The 15,556-nt window shown below is 49.8% G+C and overlaps 10 protein-coding genes and 2 non-coding genes across 12 annotated transcripts; 4 read left to right on the forward strand and 8 right to left on the reverse strand.

Moving 5' to 3' along the window:
- Window positions 1-127: 127 nt before the first annotated feature.
- Window positions 128-549, forward strand: RCF3 (Rcf3p; the record flags this gene model as incomplete). The annotated part of the gene is made up of 2 exons (XM_002553652.1): window positions 128-187; window positions 253-549. 2 exons carry the CDS (start codon window positions 128-130, stop codon window positions 547-549), a joined length of 357 nt encoding a protein of 118 aa, XP_002553698.1.
- A 60-nt stretch (window positions 550-609) lies between these two features.
- On the reverse strand, window positions 610-2,214 carry MTC4 (Mtc4p; the record flags this gene model as incomplete). Its single annotated transcript, XM_002553653.1, has 1 exon — window positions 610-2,214. One exon carries the CDS (start codon window positions 2,212-2,214, stop codon window positions 610-612), a length of 1,605 nt encoding a protein of 534 aa, XP_002553699.1.
- A 97-nt stretch (window positions 2,215-2,311) lies between these two features.
- Window positions 2,312-2,824, forward strand: TRS20 (TRAPP subunit TRS20; the record flags this gene model as incomplete). The annotated part of the gene is made up of 1 exon (XM_002553654.1): window positions 2,312-2,824. One exon carries the CDS (start codon window positions 2,312-2,314, stop codon window positions 2,822-2,824), a length of 513 nt encoding a protein of 170 aa, XP_002553700.1.
- Window positions 2,825-2,887: 63 nt separating this feature from the next.
- Window positions 2,888-4,516, reverse strand: DSN1 (MIND complex subunit DSN1; the record flags this gene model as incomplete). The annotated part of the gene is made up of 1 exon (XM_002553655.1): window positions 2,888-4,516. One exon carries the CDS (start codon window positions 4,514-4,516, stop codon window positions 2,888-2,890), a length of 1,629 nt encoding a protein of 542 aa, XP_002553701.1.
- Window positions 4,517-4,833: 317 nt separating this feature from the next.
- On the reverse strand, window positions 4,834-5,202 carry SRB6 (Srb6p; the record flags this gene model as incomplete). Its single annotated transcript, XM_002553656.1, has 1 exon — window positions 4,834-5,202. One exon carries the CDS (start codon window positions 5,200-5,202, stop codon window positions 4,834-4,836), a length of 369 nt encoding a protein of 122 aa, XP_002553702.1.
- A 193-nt stretch (window positions 5,203-5,395) lies between these two features.
- DUT1 (bifunctional dITP/dUTP diphosphatase) lies at window positions 5,396-5,866 on the reverse strand (the record flags this gene model as incomplete). Its single annotated transcript, XM_002553657.1, has 1 exon — window positions 5,396-5,866. The coding sequence occupies one exon, from the start codon at window positions 5,864-5,866 to the stop codon at window positions 5,396-5,398; it is 471 nt and encodes a 156-aa protein (XP_002553703.1).
- Window positions 5,867-6,590: 724 nt separating this feature from the next.
- On the forward strand, window positions 6,591-6,661 carry KLTH0E05060r. Its single transcript has one exon. It is a non-coding gene; the product is annotated as a tRNA-Gly (tRNA).
- Window positions 6,662-6,813: 152 nt separating this feature from the next.
- KLTH0E05082g (uncharacterized protein) lies at window positions 6,814-8,025 on the reverse strand (the record flags this gene model as incomplete). Its single annotated transcript, XM_002553658.1, has 1 exon — window positions 6,814-8,025. The coding sequence occupies one exon, from the start codon at window positions 8,023-8,025 to the stop codon at window positions 6,814-6,816; it is 1,212 nt and encodes a 403-aa protein (XP_002553704.1).
- A 348-nt stretch (window positions 8,026-8,373) lies between these two features.
- AXL1 (Axl1p) lies at window positions 8,374-11,931 on the reverse strand (the record flags this gene model as incomplete). The annotated part of the gene is made up of 1 exon (XM_002553659.1): window positions 8,374-11,931. The coding sequence occupies one exon, from the start codon at window positions 11,929-11,931 to the stop codon at window positions 8,374-8,376; it is 3,558 nt and encodes a 1,185-aa protein (XP_002553705.1).
- Window positions 11,932-12,171: 240 nt separating this feature from the next.
- Window positions 12,172-12,260, reverse strand: KLTH0E05126r. Its single transcript is given in 2 exon segments — window positions 12,172-12,207; window positions 12,222-12,260. It is a non-coding gene; the product is annotated as a tRNA-Tyr (tRNA).
- Window positions 12,261-12,310: 50 nt separating this feature from the next.
- On the reverse strand, window positions 12,311-12,598 carry KLTH0E05148g (KLTH0E05148p; the record flags this gene model as incomplete). Its single annotated transcript, XM_002553660.1, has 1 exon — window positions 12,311-12,598. One exon carries the CDS (start codon window positions 12,596-12,598, stop codon window positions 12,311-12,313), a length of 288 nt encoding a protein of 95 aa, XP_002553706.1.
- Window positions 12,599-13,949: 1,351 nt separating this feature from the next.
- On the forward strand, window positions 13,950-15,176 carry KLTH0E05170g (cyclin family protein; the record flags this gene model as incomplete). The annotated part of the gene is made up of 1 exon (XM_002553661.1): window positions 13,950-15,176. The coding sequence occupies one exon, from the start codon at window positions 13,950-13,952 to the stop codon at window positions 15,174-15,176; it is 1,227 nt and encodes a 408-aa protein (XP_002553707.1).
- Between the last annotated feature and the right edge of the window lie 380 nt (window positions 15,177-15,556).

Here is a 15,556-nt window from a genome sequence, read left to right on the forward strand (position 1 = left end):
AAAGCTTTTTAAGCGTCACGAGTCCTTGAAATGAGGCAACACCGATAACACAGCAATATACGCTTAGTTTGGTCGTTTAGCTTGAGCCATACGTGAAGAAGCATTACAAGGTAGCCAATCGTAAACCATGGGCGGTGTGCAACCTATTCACTATGATCGCGAAACAGTCAAGGAACTGACCAAAGAAGTAAGTCCGAGCTGCAAGGGTTACAGATAATGAAAAGTCCTTTACTAACCATACATAACGAATAGATCCTCACTGCATCGGGAATTGGAGCCTTTAGGGGAGCTATCATCGGTCTCACAACCGCACTTCTTTTACGCAGATTTTCGACTGTGTACCGCAATGTAAGAACTCAGGTCCGGGTCTTTTACCACTGCTCCTGGATCTCCATGGGTGCGGTGTTTTATGCCGATAAGCAGCTCATCAAGTTCCAAAACAGATACTACGAGAATGAGATCAAGAGACGATCCAGAATTCTGGACGAGGCTGCTGAGAGGGGCATTTTTCTGGAGGAAGACTCCGTGGTGACCAGCACCACGTCGTGAGCGGGACTGCGCCCTGCACTGCCCCCGCGCGCACGTATTGGTGCTGCGCTGGGACTTCGATCACCATGTTATCCACCTAACGACCCTAAGTAACGACAATATCATGATCTTTCCGCTCTTAACTATTATGAAGATGACCCATATCATCCAGAAAAGCAAGGTAATAGCGACCTCCAGGACCCTGTACAAAAAAACGCGAAGGGGTTCTCTGTTCATCCTCCTGAGAGTGCCAAACTTGTCCATCTTTTCTTGCAGCATTTTGAGCCTGAGCGTCAGCGTAGAATTTATGTCGCTGAGTACACGGTCGCTAGTTGAAATCAGAGTTTCGACCCTTATAGAATAGTCATTAAGCAGCCTAGACTTCCATATATCGCACGTTTTCAGAGCCTTCACCAGTTCATTTTCGTACTCATGCAGGACATCTTCTGCTGGCTTGCATATCTGTGTGGGATCTTCAGGCACGAACACAGAGGCTTTAGCGGAAGTGCGGGCCTGTATAATTCTCGAGGTTTCCTGTCGATGTCTAACTACCTGGAAAGTGCAGCGCAGATAGATTAGCTCGTTGTACTGTTTCTGGAGAACAGATTCTTTCGGTATATTAAATGGCTCACTCAGCTCCAAAAACTCTTCAGATGCTCTATTAGAGCTTTCTGAGCTTCTTTCCTCTGCGGTTCGGGTCCTAAAGCTGTTGATGGGAATGTCGGCAATATTGGGATGATGAACAGGTTCTGTGGGTGTTAAGTATAAGTTATGGGCGTTACCCAAGGGTTTGCTGTCAGGGTTGCGCTCATCATAAATAATATGTTGCTGACTTGCAGATTTGCTTTGTAGAGCGGAACGAGAAAGTCTTTTTGTTTTCTCCAGCGCTTTGTCGAACTTGCTTTCACGACCACGGGGGCCGTCTGTGACAGGACCGTCAACACTTTCAACAGAAATTTGAGGCAGTTCCCAGTTTGAGGAGGTTTGGCGCAATAAGATTGATGACGAGTTTCTGGAGTGGTTAGGCGGCCTCTCTCCTTTGTACGCGCGGGAAACCTCTGCAGCCGACTGAGAGCGTCTCTTGGATTTGCTTTTGAACCACGGCTTCCCGTCGGGCCTTCGAAGCTCATCCCAGTGTGACACACGCCAGGCTAAGTCTGCAGTAGTCTCATTCACGCCCACAAACCACTGATTTTCTCGGTCGGGGTGCTTAGAAAAGTCTCTTATTGCTAAGACGGGAGGCTTCATGAATGCTATTTCATTCTTGGGGTTTTCGTGCAACTTCTTCTTAATTTTACGGTTACGGATCACTTGTAGCGGATTATACTTCCCTTCCACACCCTTGTAGAGCCCTGTTCCCCCAGTAGTGATTTCTTTCTCTATCAAGTGATAGTAAAACTGGATGTAAGATCGAACCCGATCCGCTCGTATTCTGCTGGCCTTAGAAAGTATCTTCAAGGGCCTTCCTTTGTTCTGCTCATTGAGAACTTTGCCTAGTGTCGCCGCGCCACTCTTCTCCGTGTTTCCCACTGTTAGGTTATCAACGTTAAGATCCTCAAGCAAGCTGATTTTAGCATTTGTGAGGAGCTTTGCAGTCTGTGAAATTCTGTAGGAGCTTACATGCCTAGCTTCATCGCCTTCAAGTTTATCACTGCTCGACATATGCTCTGTAGCGCCATTTTTCATTGTGTATGCTAAGAATGAAATTTCCTTAAAGATATGATCTTAACAATAAGGTTTTGCCATAGCCTACAAACACAAAGGTCTCAGAGTCGCGTGTACCATGCCATGTTATTTCGCGATCATAGGTGCTCGAGACAACCCTATTTACGAGGCAGAGTTCACTTCCCAACAGCTGAACTCATTCCCCCCAGAATTGAAAGAGTTGAACCCGTTCATACTGCATGCCTCATTGGACATTATTGAAGACCTACAATGGCAAGTGAACCCTCAATCCATAAACTCAGGAGGCGGTAGTGGTGGATTTTTGAGATCTAGACACTCAAATAATAACGGAAACTGCTACCTGGGCAAAATCGATCATTTCTATGGTTTAGCTATAACGGGCTACTTGTCTTACGGAAACATGAAGTTTGTCATGATTCACAGCAGTAATGGGAATGGTTCAACGCCAGCACAGGTAGAAGACGGGTCGGTTAAAAACTTCTACCAGGAGGTTCATGAATTGTTTGTGAAGACTCTTATGAATCCGTTCTACAAGTTGAATGACCCCATCACGAGCCCGGTCTTTGATAGCAAGGTGAGAACTTTGGCGAGGAGGTATCTTCTTAAGTAGAGTATAATGGAAAATGTAAAGTAATAATGAATTAATAGACAGTATCTTCAAATGTACAGAATATTATGGACTGTCTTCTTTAGTTAATGATCTACTAAGTCCCCGCAGTAGGTTTCTTGTTGTATGCTTGTTCGTTTGAGGGTCCGTCCGCGCGGAGAAAACCCCATTGTTAATACATTGTGTGAGCTTTTGAACCTTTTGTTGAGTGCTCAGCGACAGTAGTTCGGAGTTTGAATGCAGGAAATGGGACGTGACGCGTAAACTTTCCACTCTGCACTCAAGTTCTGTCTTCAAATCATGAAGTAAAGGGCTTGGAGATGCAGGCTTAATTTCTGCGGTGGCGAGTTTGATTAATTGGGACTTGAAGCTTCTCCATTCACTAGTGTGATCTATTTTGTCAAGCTCTTGGATCCACGTCTTGATCTCCTCTTCTAAAGACGAGATCTGCTTCTCCAAGACCTTCAAATTCTTGGCGTTTTCCACGTTTTTCTCGTTCGGTATTTTGAGAGGTTGCTGTCGCCTTCTCTTCCTGGGGCGGCTGTGCAGAATATCAGTGTCATCGTCGTCTTCATCAAAAAGCTCCCGCAGCTCTGTGTCTTCTTCCTGAAATTGTGTATTGTCTTCTGTGCTGCTGTCTGTGTATTCTTCAGCATCCCAATTGACATCTGTTTTGCCCTTCCTCAGCTCTTCTACGAACTCTTTAACAATTGTCAAGGCAATCTTCTTAGGGTCCGCGTACGTCTCTTCGTTTGACTTAGCCTCTTCTCTACTGGGCTGATGCTCGTTCGACTCCCACTTTCTCAAACACCGAATTAAACACCAACTAAAAAGCTGCCGTATTTGTAGGTCCTGCCCAAACGATGTATTTGCAATGTGCCTGTAAAAGTCACGTTCCGGTACGTCTTTGTGAGGAGAAATAATTTGGCTGTTTTCTTGGAATGAGAGTAGTGATAGCCTTCTTCCTCGCTGAGCCATTAGAGAGCTCCTCTTCTCTCTTCTCCTCTGACTTTTCTTTGCCACATCTTCGTTGGCATTGTTGTAGTAGTTGTAAGAGGAATAGTTTGGGTAAAGAGGAGGCGGAGGCATCAACTGAGTATTTGGCTGCGGCATGGGCGGCATGGGCGGCATGAATGGTTGTGTTGATGTGTTGGGGTACCCTTGCGAGGAACTAATATACTGAGGCATCTCGCCGTTCGCGGCCCGCGCGGGCGATGTAGACATTGGGTGCACCATTGGCGCGAAAGGATAATAGTACATGTAGGGCATGTATGAGGGCGGGATTGACTGTGCAGGGAGCGCGGGAATGGAACGCTGGGACTCCTGTGACGGGTTCTCCCGCTGAGAGTTGCGTGCACGTCGATCCATATTCACGGAGGAGTTAAAGTTGTCCACCCAACGTGCATTCTGCAGCTCATGCAGACTGTCCAGCCGCTCCCCCAGGCTAGCCGTTCCCGCGTTATTCCTGTGCTTATGCCTCTTGAACTTGAAGTCTTCATCTTTTTCAAAACTGGATTGTGGGTTATTGCGCCGGTACTCATCTGGCTCGCCGTTTTCTTCCAATTCCTGGGTGGTCCTGACGCTGTCGTAGCTCTTTAACTCAGGCGGGAGAGGCAAAGTTTGCACCTTCAAGCCGTGTTTTCGCTGTGAAGCCCTTCCCTGAGGTGTGAGAGATCTTGGTCTCTCCCTGCTCATCCGTCAGTCAAGTTTTCGCAGAGCCTCTTTGATGGTTGAAGAACGTGGTTATGGACTACTCTTCGATTTGATGTGTGTAAACAAAGTCATGTTCAAAAATGTCACTAGCGTTTTCGTGTAACATGACTATTATCTGAGCTTCGAAGGCCTTAGAACGAGACAATGGTGTTTGGCATCGGGCAGCGCCCCCAATGCTCTAGCGGTTACTTCCTTGGAAGTAAATAAGCACCAAAGCATTTGTGCGGAGGGCACCCCAGCTCTACTGGGAGGGCCGTTGACCTCCGGCCATCGCGGAATCCCGTAAAAGGCAGCGACAGTTACTCTTCCGAGCTCACGACCTCCTGCGTCCATTGCTTCAGCAGTTGAGAACACTTTTCGTAGTCCAGCTCAGACTGAGAGTCCACTCCTTCGTCTGGAATTTGCGTCAAAAGCCACTTTTCGCGAATACTGCGCGTCATTACCAGCAGGTCCTGGATCCCCTTGATGAGTTGCGCGGTTTGGGCGTTCACCATCATAAGCCCCGACGTGGAGTTTTTCGCCGTAGATTCCGGCAATTCGTGTTGCTCCCCGCTGTCCTCGTCGTCTCTTTCTTTAGCAACCGAAGAGTATTTTATAAGGTTGCTAAGCGAGTGTGACAAGGTCTCTGTCGTACGCTCGAGTTGTTCTAGAAGACCTCTGTTGCTCATTTGCGGCGTTCGCTTGAATACAGACTGACAGTGTAGCGTTTGAGCTGGAATGCCGCTTCCATCACTTTTTTAGTACTAGAATTGTTTAGTTTGACAGGACGTATCTGATCATGTGACAGAGGCCAGTGGTCGATGCGGCGACCTTAGTATACATAGCGTTACGATAGTTGGTATCTAAACACGCAGGCTGGAGCTATTTGCCCGTGCTTCCAAAGCCCCCGGCGCCTCTAGCGCTCTCCTCGAGCGAGTCGACCACAACAATTTCGGCGTCGTCGACGATCTTCTCCAAGATCAACTGGGCAACGCGGTCACCTTTGCGGACTTCAAAGTCCTTGTCAGCGTGGTTGAATAGCACGATCTTAACTTCGCCAGTGTAGTCGCGGTCGACCACGCCCGCACCGGTGTTGATTCCGTGCTTCACGGCCAGACCTGATCTAGGCGCAATTCTGCCGTAGGTGCCCACAGGAACGGTGAAGGACACATCCGTTGAGACTAGGCCCTGTCCTCTGGCAGGGATAACGGAGCCCTGGGACGCGTAAATGTCATACCCGGCGGCGCTGGCAGATCCTTTGGTGGGTGCAATGGCATCGGGCGAGCGCAGCTGGATCAGAAGCGAATTGTTGAGTTTCTGTTGCTTGCGAGCTGGAGCGTCGATGTTGGTCATACTGGGGTGTTGATATATTGGCTTCGGAGTGATCAATGCTGCGAACGGCGTCCTCCTACAGGTTGTTGCAAGTCGAACTTTTCACCAGAAGTTTTGAAGCAGAGGCAGTCTGCCATACACGTGAGAAAGCGCGTCAGTATTTCTCTGACGCGTAAATCACTAAGCAGAAAGGAACGCGTGGTATCTCGTGGATGGAAAATAGCAGAGAAGAGGCGAACGTTGCTAAACCGTAGCGTACTTACCAGCGATCGACGCCTTCGCCAATATCCTCTACGGCCGGCACAGGGAGAGTAGCTAGTTTCTATATAGATTCATTCCTGCGATTACACCGCAGAGACACACAAGGCGTTTTCCTTCGGGCCTCGTACTTTGTAACCGGCCGGGAGGGCTCTCTTAGCTTCGCGGGAGTGTTGTATTGAGCATGCTTTAGGTTAAAGCTTTGGTGCGTGGAACCTTCTCTGAATTTCACATTATAAGCCTGTAGTTAGTCATTGAGTTATGATAAAGAACAAAGGAAAAGGAGAGCAAACAATAGATAAGCTCTGTAAACCATCTCAAGCACCTGGAAGAGTGATACATCATCTAAACAGCTCCTTGAGCCACTGCTTGGCCAAGATAGCTCGACTAAACGCTTGTTCTCGGTGAGACCTTGCTGCCTCTCAAACACACCGTGTTATATTATTACGAACATCATTATTCGCGAATTCTACTACTCCAACAAGAAGCGCAAGTGGTTTAGTGGTAAAATCCATCGTTGCCATCGATGGGCCCCCGGTTCGATTCCGGGCTTGCGCATATTTTTTGCGTTTCGTTCAGCCAAGTAAGAAGAACGACGTCACATTCAGATGCCATACGATAGTGTGGCGTTCTACGGCACTGCGCGGCGCTAATTTATCCCTTTCGGAGTGTGTGTGTTAATGACATACATGCTATATCCAATGAGTTAGCTAAAACCAGCAATATTTGGTGTTGTGATCCCAGATGATATCTTCGCCTTTAAAGCCCGAGACCCTGACCGCGCTTCTAGAGGGATTTTCCTGGTATAGGCCGGATTTATCTTCGATTTTCCCGAGAAATTCCATGAAGGGCTTGCTCCAGGCCTGGTGCCCCAGCTCAGTGTCCCAGAACTGCAGGCGGTCTATTTTTGTCTTCTTGGCCTCGCAAATGGCTTGTGCCAGAAGCAACTTCAAGTCCGCGTCCTTGTCCTCGGAGTCCTCGCTCACATGTAGCTTTAGCAAAAACAGAGCGCGGTCGCCTGGGTAGTAATTGTGGTGCCACACCAGGTGGCTGCCGTTTGGCAGGGCGTACCCAAACGTCACCGGCGAATCCGGCTCCACGTACTTCTTGTGAAACAAGCCTCTGCGGTGGAAAAGCCTGAAGTTGTCGAGAGAAGGCTCCACCGCGAAGACAAATGCGTTGGGGTTCTCTTTCTGTAGCCTAGTGATGTTCTGCGAGAACTCGCGGACCTGGCGCTCCAGCAGAGACTCGCACCCGTCGAAATCCAGGGCTCTGCCTCCGCCGTCTCCGCCGCCCGGCTCGCCGCCGCAGTACTCATTCAGCAGTCTGTCAATATTCTTAACAACATGCACGGGCACCGGGCGCGAGCTGAAGCCAAACTTACTGTAGTACTCCCCTACTTCGCTGTACAGCGTCATTACCACAGTCTTCGCCAGCGGCGGAGTGTCCGCCCGCTGGGAGTACTCGTCATACAGCTTGTTGAGCCGCGTAATCATCTGAGACCCGTAGCCCTTACAGCGGTACTCCGGCAGCGTATACACGCCGCCGATGCACGCAGTCAGCACCGGCTGAACCGCGCCACCGGTCTGCGGGCTGGCCGCCATCCCTACCCGGTTCAGAGTCTCGCAGCTCGCCACCACCTGCGACGTCTTCGACGTCGCTGGCAGGCCTAGGTTCCTCAGCACGTAGTACTTTATCCCAAGACACTCGCTCCCCTCAGGAAATCGTTTCTGCATTTTAGGGCACAGGTGCTTCGTAGAAATCTCGGAGGTTCCGATCACCCGTTCTCTCTGCAAGTAGTCTTCCTTGCTCATGAACGGTGGTGCCCAGTTCTCCCCATTTTGCATGTGCGTGAACCTGATAACCTCAGGATCTTTGGTTTCCTCAAATACAAGGTTGTCCTTTTGTGTTTGCTTTGTCATTTTGGTGCGGTTTTCCGTTGTCGAAACTACGATTTCGCTTGGAATATCGGACTGGGACAACGAACGCTCTTCGCTTGCTCTGCCGTCTTTCCTCCAGTATTTATAACTGGTTTGGGCGCTTAGGATCTATCAAGAATCCGTTTGAACACTCGAGTACTCTTACTCTTCTTGTCATGCTTTGGCATATTATTTTTTTCTCACCGCGCTTATACAGATACATGCATTGATATCAACCCAAGAAAAACACTTAAGAACATCAAGGAATGCGAAAGAGAGAAAAACACAGTGGAATTTCCGAAAGCTCGCGTAGATTGCCTCGTTCCGTGTTTCGTAAACAACCCCGCACTGTTATCCGGTGACGGGACTTCGCTGTCGAAAGTGATTTGCTTGAACTTCTATAAGTGGAACCGCGGTAGACACTTCTTTGCGCACATTCTGCAGGACGCCTGCGGAATTATTATTCGTAGGACGGGGTTTGAGCGAGAGAACAACGGCTTTAGACAACTCTTTCAAGATCACGTTGCAGAGCCTTAAGGTTTCGCCTCTTGCCAGGAAAAACTTGAATAGACCACGCATAAGCGTCGAGGGCTTGCCCTGGGAGGATTCGACTATGGCTCGTAGTTCGGAACTGGGAATCTTTAGGCCCTTCAGTTTCAGGTAGCTCTCGATCTGCAGGAAGAGGCGCTTTTCCGCGATTTCATCGGCACTTACCGGGCTCGCGACCATCACGGACAGTTTGCTCCTTGTCGTGGAGCAGATGGAGATCTTCTCTTGGAAGAAACGGCGGAACTGACCTAGGGTCAGGGCGCGAAGCAATCCGAGGTCGGCAGGCTCTAAGTCCGAAGTAAAATTGTAGCGGTGGATAGATATCTGATTTCGGATGCGTTTGTGCTGGCGCATCGCGGCTCCCTGCTCCGGTAAGTTGCCGCTGTGCACATTTGCCTCGATCTGGGCCAAGAGGTCTGCGGGGCCGGCCGCGTCGCTCGTGCTGGTGACGTTTTCCCGCTCGAACATAGCTCTGAACTTGCGGATGTACCTCTCCTGGAATTCTTCCTCGCTCATAGCGCTCAGCACGTCGTGCTCCATGTAGGCCAGATACTGGTCAATCTGGCTCTCGAGATGCTCGGGCGGTGAGCTTGACATGCATGTTATGTGCAGCCCCATGGTCGTTGAGAGAAGGCGCAACCCGCTAAACACCGCGTAGCCTATCTGCTTTTTAGTCCGTAGATCTGGCACCAAGGTCATCGACATCAGGAACTCCGTCAGGCACGTCAAGGAAAGCATTTGTGCGTCGTCGCGGTCGCCGGTTTGTATAAAGTACACGATGCTGCTGCTAGGGTCTTCGACAAAAGCGCTTCTCCTGATGAACATGTTTGTGCCAGGCTTCAGAGCGTGGGTGACGGGTTCCCTCACCGCTGGCTCGTGCCAGGTTCTGCGGCTCAAGTGGCTAGTGAGGCCTGAGTCGAGAAAAGTGCTGATTTCCTCGGTGTAGCTCAGATCGCCTTGGCTGAAGACGTTTAGGTAGGTAGGTTTTGATATGAAGCCCGAGCAGAAGGTCCTGAAAGACTCAATATCAATTTCCTCGAGAGCATCCAAGCGGTCTTCTACGGGCCACATACACTCTTCCAGGACTATAAGGAGTCCCAGTGTTGCCAAGGTTGTAGAGTTAGCTGACGCAGCTTCTTCATACTTGTTTCTCACAGCAACGCGCGCTTTGCGAAACATAGCCGGCGTAACTGTGTCGCTGTTTATCAAGCTTTTGGTCTGGTCGATAATAACTCTCACCATGGCACAAACTCCCTCAGGAAACCCCGAAATGGTAAACGACAGCCGCGCGTGTCCCTTAGCTGACGGAGAGATCTCGTAGGTATAACCCAGCTTCTCAGAAGGGTACAAAACGGTTGAAAGCGAGTCTCCGAGTAATTGGGCAAGCACTTCCAAACACATAGTGTAAGAGGGACATGCCTCAATTGTCTTGCTGGCAACTTCGATTGAAATAATACTTTTGGATTTAAAAGAGAGGTCTGAATCCTCCTCTTTAACCCAGAGCTCATGGTTGGAGTTTTTGCCTGCCAGCCTTGGAATTGTTTGCAAATATGCGTTGCGAGCTACGACTGTAAGCAAGGACGTCTGGGACCGATTCGAGGACGCTTGTAAGGCCTGCTTTATCAGCCCTAGTTTACGGCCGACAGTGGGCAGAAACATATCATAACATGGTACACGGAAGGAAAAGCCAGGAATGCGATATAATTCCTCGCGCACCGACAGCATGTCTATTTTGGAAATTTGGTAAGTGAACTCATAGTATGCATCTGTTTTCGATACTGAAGTCACGGAGCTAAGCAGGTCAGATTTGGGACAATTGCCCAGCATCACAATTCTTAGATTTTGTCTGTTCACAAATTCGCTAACGAAGTTCTGGAACTTGATAGCCCGCCCAATCCACCAAGTTCGGCTTTCTGTAGATTCACTGTAATCGCCAATGGCTGAGGGGTTCTGGTTGCACTCAATCAAAGGGCTTCCCTTTAATAGACACTTCGGATCGAGGGTTTCGAAGACTGATAGCAAACGACTACTTAATACAGCGCACATTTCCATAGAGGACTTCTCAGCGCCTTGATACAGAAACGTTAGCAAGTCAGTACAATTTAGCTCGCTCAAACATTTGGCAATGTCTTTGGTTTTATCGTGGATCAAGCGAGGGATAAATAGATCAAAGAGGACTGTTATAATTAACTGAGCACTCGACCATCCCAAATTTGTTAAGGTAAATTCGAGTGTCAAGCCGTCATTTCCAGCCGAAAAGTGAGCCACTGACGCGACTACTCCATTGATTAGGTTATTAGTCTTCAGGCAGTGTGTCAAGGAGCCAACGCCCTCGTCACCGAAGAAATCACACCAGTTCTCTGAAAGGGCAACAATATCGTTGGAAGTCAGCCTGGTGGATTTGTGGCTAACGGGAAAAACAAGCCTGAGCACGGGGTTCTTTGAAGACTGGATAGCGACTAAGTTTGACGTATCTGGTACGAACGCATCCTGTACTTGGGTTTGCTGTTTCGAATTTTTGAAGTCAAGAGGCCTGACGTGAAGATCTTGGCTGGCGACCCCGGACGAGGGTCTCTTTTTCAATGGAGGTCTCGTGGGGTCTCTGTCTCTGCTTGCGGGCAGGTCGCCGAAGTATTTCTTCGCAAGCTTGGCTAGAGCGTTCAAGGATTGAGGACCGCGAAGACACAAAGCCATCCTGGTCGCGTCGTAGTTGGTTTTGAAGTATTGACATAAAGTAGCCTTGACGTTAACCTTGTGAAGGTTGGGCTCGTCGCACAACGTAGCGAAGTTGCCCGTGCAGAAGCGGCTGAATGGGTGGCGTGGGTTCGCAAGAAGACGCGTTGCATGGTAGAGCTGCTTCGGGGTTGACGCCTTGTTGACGTTGTGCTCGCTCTCGATCGCGTAGATCTCTTTATTTATCGAAGAGTCGCTGAAAACGGGGTTCTTGAAGGACGAGGCCAGGGTATCCAAGACCTTGTCAAACAGAAGCTCGCCAGAGTCGTTGCTCGCCGGCAGCTCAAAGTAGAAAGTTGTATTTTCGCCTGTGGTGTAGGCGTTGTGAGACCCTCCATTCTGAGCCACGATTTCGTGGTAATGGCTGGATCGCGGGAATTTCTTCGAGCCCGCGGACAGTATTGTGTGTTCGCAGAGGTGCGCCAAGCCTAGTACCTCGTCAGGGTCCGCGTGGGACCCTGACGCAACGCTTACGCTGGAAGACACGGACGTATCCGCCGGGTCCGATATCAAAAGCACCAAAATGCCATTCGCCAAGCGGCAAAGCTCCACACCCTTGTTCGAACTTGATATGGGGGTGTAAAACGCAACGTCGAAGTGCTGAACAGCGTCGCTCATCCCGCTCATCGGCAACGTTTTTGGAAGTGCAATTCGGAACTCTCAGAGTCCGAGCCCGAGCCCAAGCATTCTAACGATTTTAAGACGCACGACCCTGCCGCCAGTCCTTTCGCATCCTTTCCGTTTCCGCACCCTTCAATCGCGTTTCCGGGTTTTTGAGGTTTTGAGCTCGTCCTACTCATCGAGTATGTATTCGGTAAGCAAAAATTAACCTTACATGGCGCACTTTACAAAAAAAATACAAAAAATTCTCCCGGGGGCGATTCGAACGCCCGATATCAAGATTTCTTTGTAACACATTACAGTCTTGCGCCTTAAACCAACTTGGCCACCGAGAGAGGTGTTGTTGACGAGAATAGAATTAGGTCAATAACACCATCTCAGGGCATCATGCGGCGATCTTATCTTCGCCGCTGAAACGCGAGTCGATAGGCTCGTTACGCGAACCGCTCTTGCTCAACCCTTGGGAGTTCTGGATGTTGAGCTTGGCGCTGAGCACTGGGGAAAGCTCGCGGTTTCCCGAAGAGACAGCGATCAGCTTGCCGTCCGCGTCCTTCATGTGGGGCAAGTCTTTGACATCGGGGGATTTTTCGTAGGTCTCGCCCTCAACAGGCTCTCCGGACAAGAACCTCTTCAATTTCACAAGTTTCTCTTTCAAGTTAGCCATAGCACCCATGTCGAACTTTGGGGACCGGGGACCAAAAGATGTGCAGGTTCATCGGCTGTTGACTCTCTCATTTGCTCTTATAGGATCTGCTAGCGAGAAGGGCCCCAAACCTTAATACTGTTGTTATCAAAGATGTTTTTTTCATGGCCCGATAAGAGTAAGTAGCGGCCACCGTTCACTTGGCAAAGATTCGATAAGGAGTACGTAGGCTGCCACAACATCGTTGCTCAGATTTGATAAGCAACCTGGGTCTGCGGCGGAGACAAAGCTGGACGGCACGGCTGGACGGCGCGCCGTTCGCAGCAATTCACGACGCATTTGGCGGGGTGTCGAGAAGGGAAATTGACCCCGGGAAGCCAGGGCTGGGCAGACGTGCAGGCCGCTGCGCTCGCTATCTTCGCGGTTGGGTTCTGGTACGGGGCGTCTCCGGGGCCGGAGGCCCGCGCGCCTCGCCTTGACTCCGGTTCGCCCCGCATTTGGGGCCTGCTCGCCTGGCCGAGACATTGGCGCCGCGCCCGCCGGGCACATCCAGGGGCACATGTAGAACCCCGGCTTCGCCGCCCGCGAGCTCATCACGCCGCGGTCTACACTTGAAGTTCCAATAGTCATGTGTGTATCACGTGACGTACGTGCCGTAGTCTTGTTAGCCAACACACGCGAGCGCCCTTGGTAGTGTATTGTGAGATATCTCCCTCAGCTGCTTCCGGCGACCTCCCGCCTCCCGTCGAGCGGCGGCCCTTCCTCTGGAGATGTCCATTAGATGCCCTAAGAGCACGCGTGCTTTTGGTAGGACAGAACTGTTAGCACGCGTAATGGAACGCCTGGCCATCGTTTACGCGTGCTGTTCACGCGTCTTGCACAGTCCATTCGTAGCGCTGGCGTTTGGAAATTACCTAGCGCACTTTTTCGGACCCATTGAGCCCTGAATTCCCCGGCATTGCGGTGAGTCGCGTAACGCGAAAACATTTAATTTTGAAAGGCTTACAATAATATTTCAAAACAGAGCAGAAAGGAGAAGATCTCTACGGGCAACATTACGAGAGAGAGGCCGGAAAAACGCCAAAACGCGAGGATATAGGCATTTATTCAATCCGTCGCGCGAAACCGAGAGCAGCTTCTGAGCACGTCGTGAAGAAAGCGAACCTGTTTGGGCCAAGACGCGCGAGATATTGGGCTGAAGACAAAGTTGAGAAAGACGCGTCTCAAGGATTTTGCAAGAACAGCTGCCGATATTTAAAGTTAGAGGTTGAATTGGCAGAATATACCCTTAAGGACAAAGAGCCTCAGCAAGCAAGAGCTTAGGTGCCTCTTCCATTCCGTCCGTAGGTCGCACAAGGCAATACCATACAACAGCACTACAATGAGCGAGCTCACACGGAGTCGTACCCTGAACAACGCTGTCACGGACGAGAACGCCAGCAGAAGTGTGGGAAGGGCTAAGACGATCGCCGGGGCATCTCTGGGTGCCCAAAGGAAGGCACTAGGTGAGGTCAGGAACTGGCAAACGCAATCGCAGGACGATGCTAAAATAGAGACGACCTCGACGCAAGAGGTACGATCGCAGAGGGACTGGGAACTTGAGGGACCCAGCCGGAAAAAGAGGCAAATATACATGAGTGACGATGAGAGCGAGAGTGACGACGAGAGCCAAGGTTCCGGCGCGTCAACTAGCTCAACAAAAAGGCCCCGCCTCGAAGAGGGCCCAGCACACCGTGCTCTCCAGTCGTGGAGAGATTTGGACAGGGACGAGAAGGACGACGTTTGCATGGTATACGAGTACACTGACGATATTTTCGACCATCTATACCAACGGGAGAAACAGACTACCCCGACCTACAACTACCTGACGGCCACAGATTCCCCACAGTACTTGCGCCCATCCCTCAGAGCTATCCTTATTGATTGGCTTGTTGAAGTGCACCAAAAATTCCAGCTTCTGCCAGAAACCCTTTATCTGGCCATAAATGTCATGGACAGGTTCATGTCTATGCGCAAAGTCTCCATGGCAAAACTACAGCTCCTTGCTGTCAGCAGTCTTCTGATAGCTGCGAAGTTCGAGGAGGTAAACCTGCCTAAGCTTTCACAATACGCATACATCACGGACGGAGCGTGCAGCAGCCAGGATATCAAAGACGCAGAGATGTACGTGCTTACAACACTAAAGTTCAACATAGGCTGGCCCAACCCGCTCAATTTCTTGCGTAGAATTTCGAAAGCTGACAACTACGACGTGCAAGCCAGAAGCGTTGCCAAGTTTTTTTTGGAGTATGCTATGTGCTGCCCTAAGTTCGTAGACATCATACCGTCTCGTGTCAGCGCCATGGCCATGTTCTGCGCAAGGCAATCGTTAGACAAGGACGATAAGTGGGATTCTACATTCGAGCACTACAGCGGTGGTGTCGACCCCTTAAATGAGCCGGAGTTTCAAGATTTATGCCGAGACCTGATTAAGGAGATCTCCAAACCCACTACTCAGTTGAAAGCACTGGAAGCCAAGTACAGTAGCAAACAGATGGGCAGTGTGTTTGAGCCAGCCAAAATATGGTGTGATCTGATGGTCGCTAGCAAGTTCGAAGATCTATTCTGAGTAGACGGATCGTTGGTAACGGTATTGAAGGCATTTCTCATGTCGGTCGGGTTATGGAGCATCATGTTTTTTCGATAAATTGTAATGACATCTTTTTATCAAGTAGTTTAATGTAATCATAAAGGTAATTTCAAAGTCTATAGTCATCTAAAACACGCCCAATTCTTCAAAGAAATTCGTAAGTCCCCTTGAAAAAAGGACTTCGAATTCGCTTCCTAAGAAGTTCCAGCGGCAGCCCTACAATTTCTCCTTTAACTGGTAAAATGAAAAATGATCAAGTGTAATAATAATATACAGTGCGTAGACTTTCGTCTGATGCCCTTGTTCGGCAAGGCACGCTAAAGTGCTCAGGAATTTGCGGACTTGCTAAGGCTGAAACG

Source organism: Lachancea thermotolerans (assembly GCF_000142805.1).
Source record: "Lachancea thermotolerans CBS 6340 chromosome E complete sequence".
NCBI classification, from domain to species: domain Eukaryota; kingdom Fungi; phylum Ascomycota; class Saccharomycetes; order Saccharomycetales; family Saccharomycetaceae; genus Lachancea; species Lachancea thermotolerans.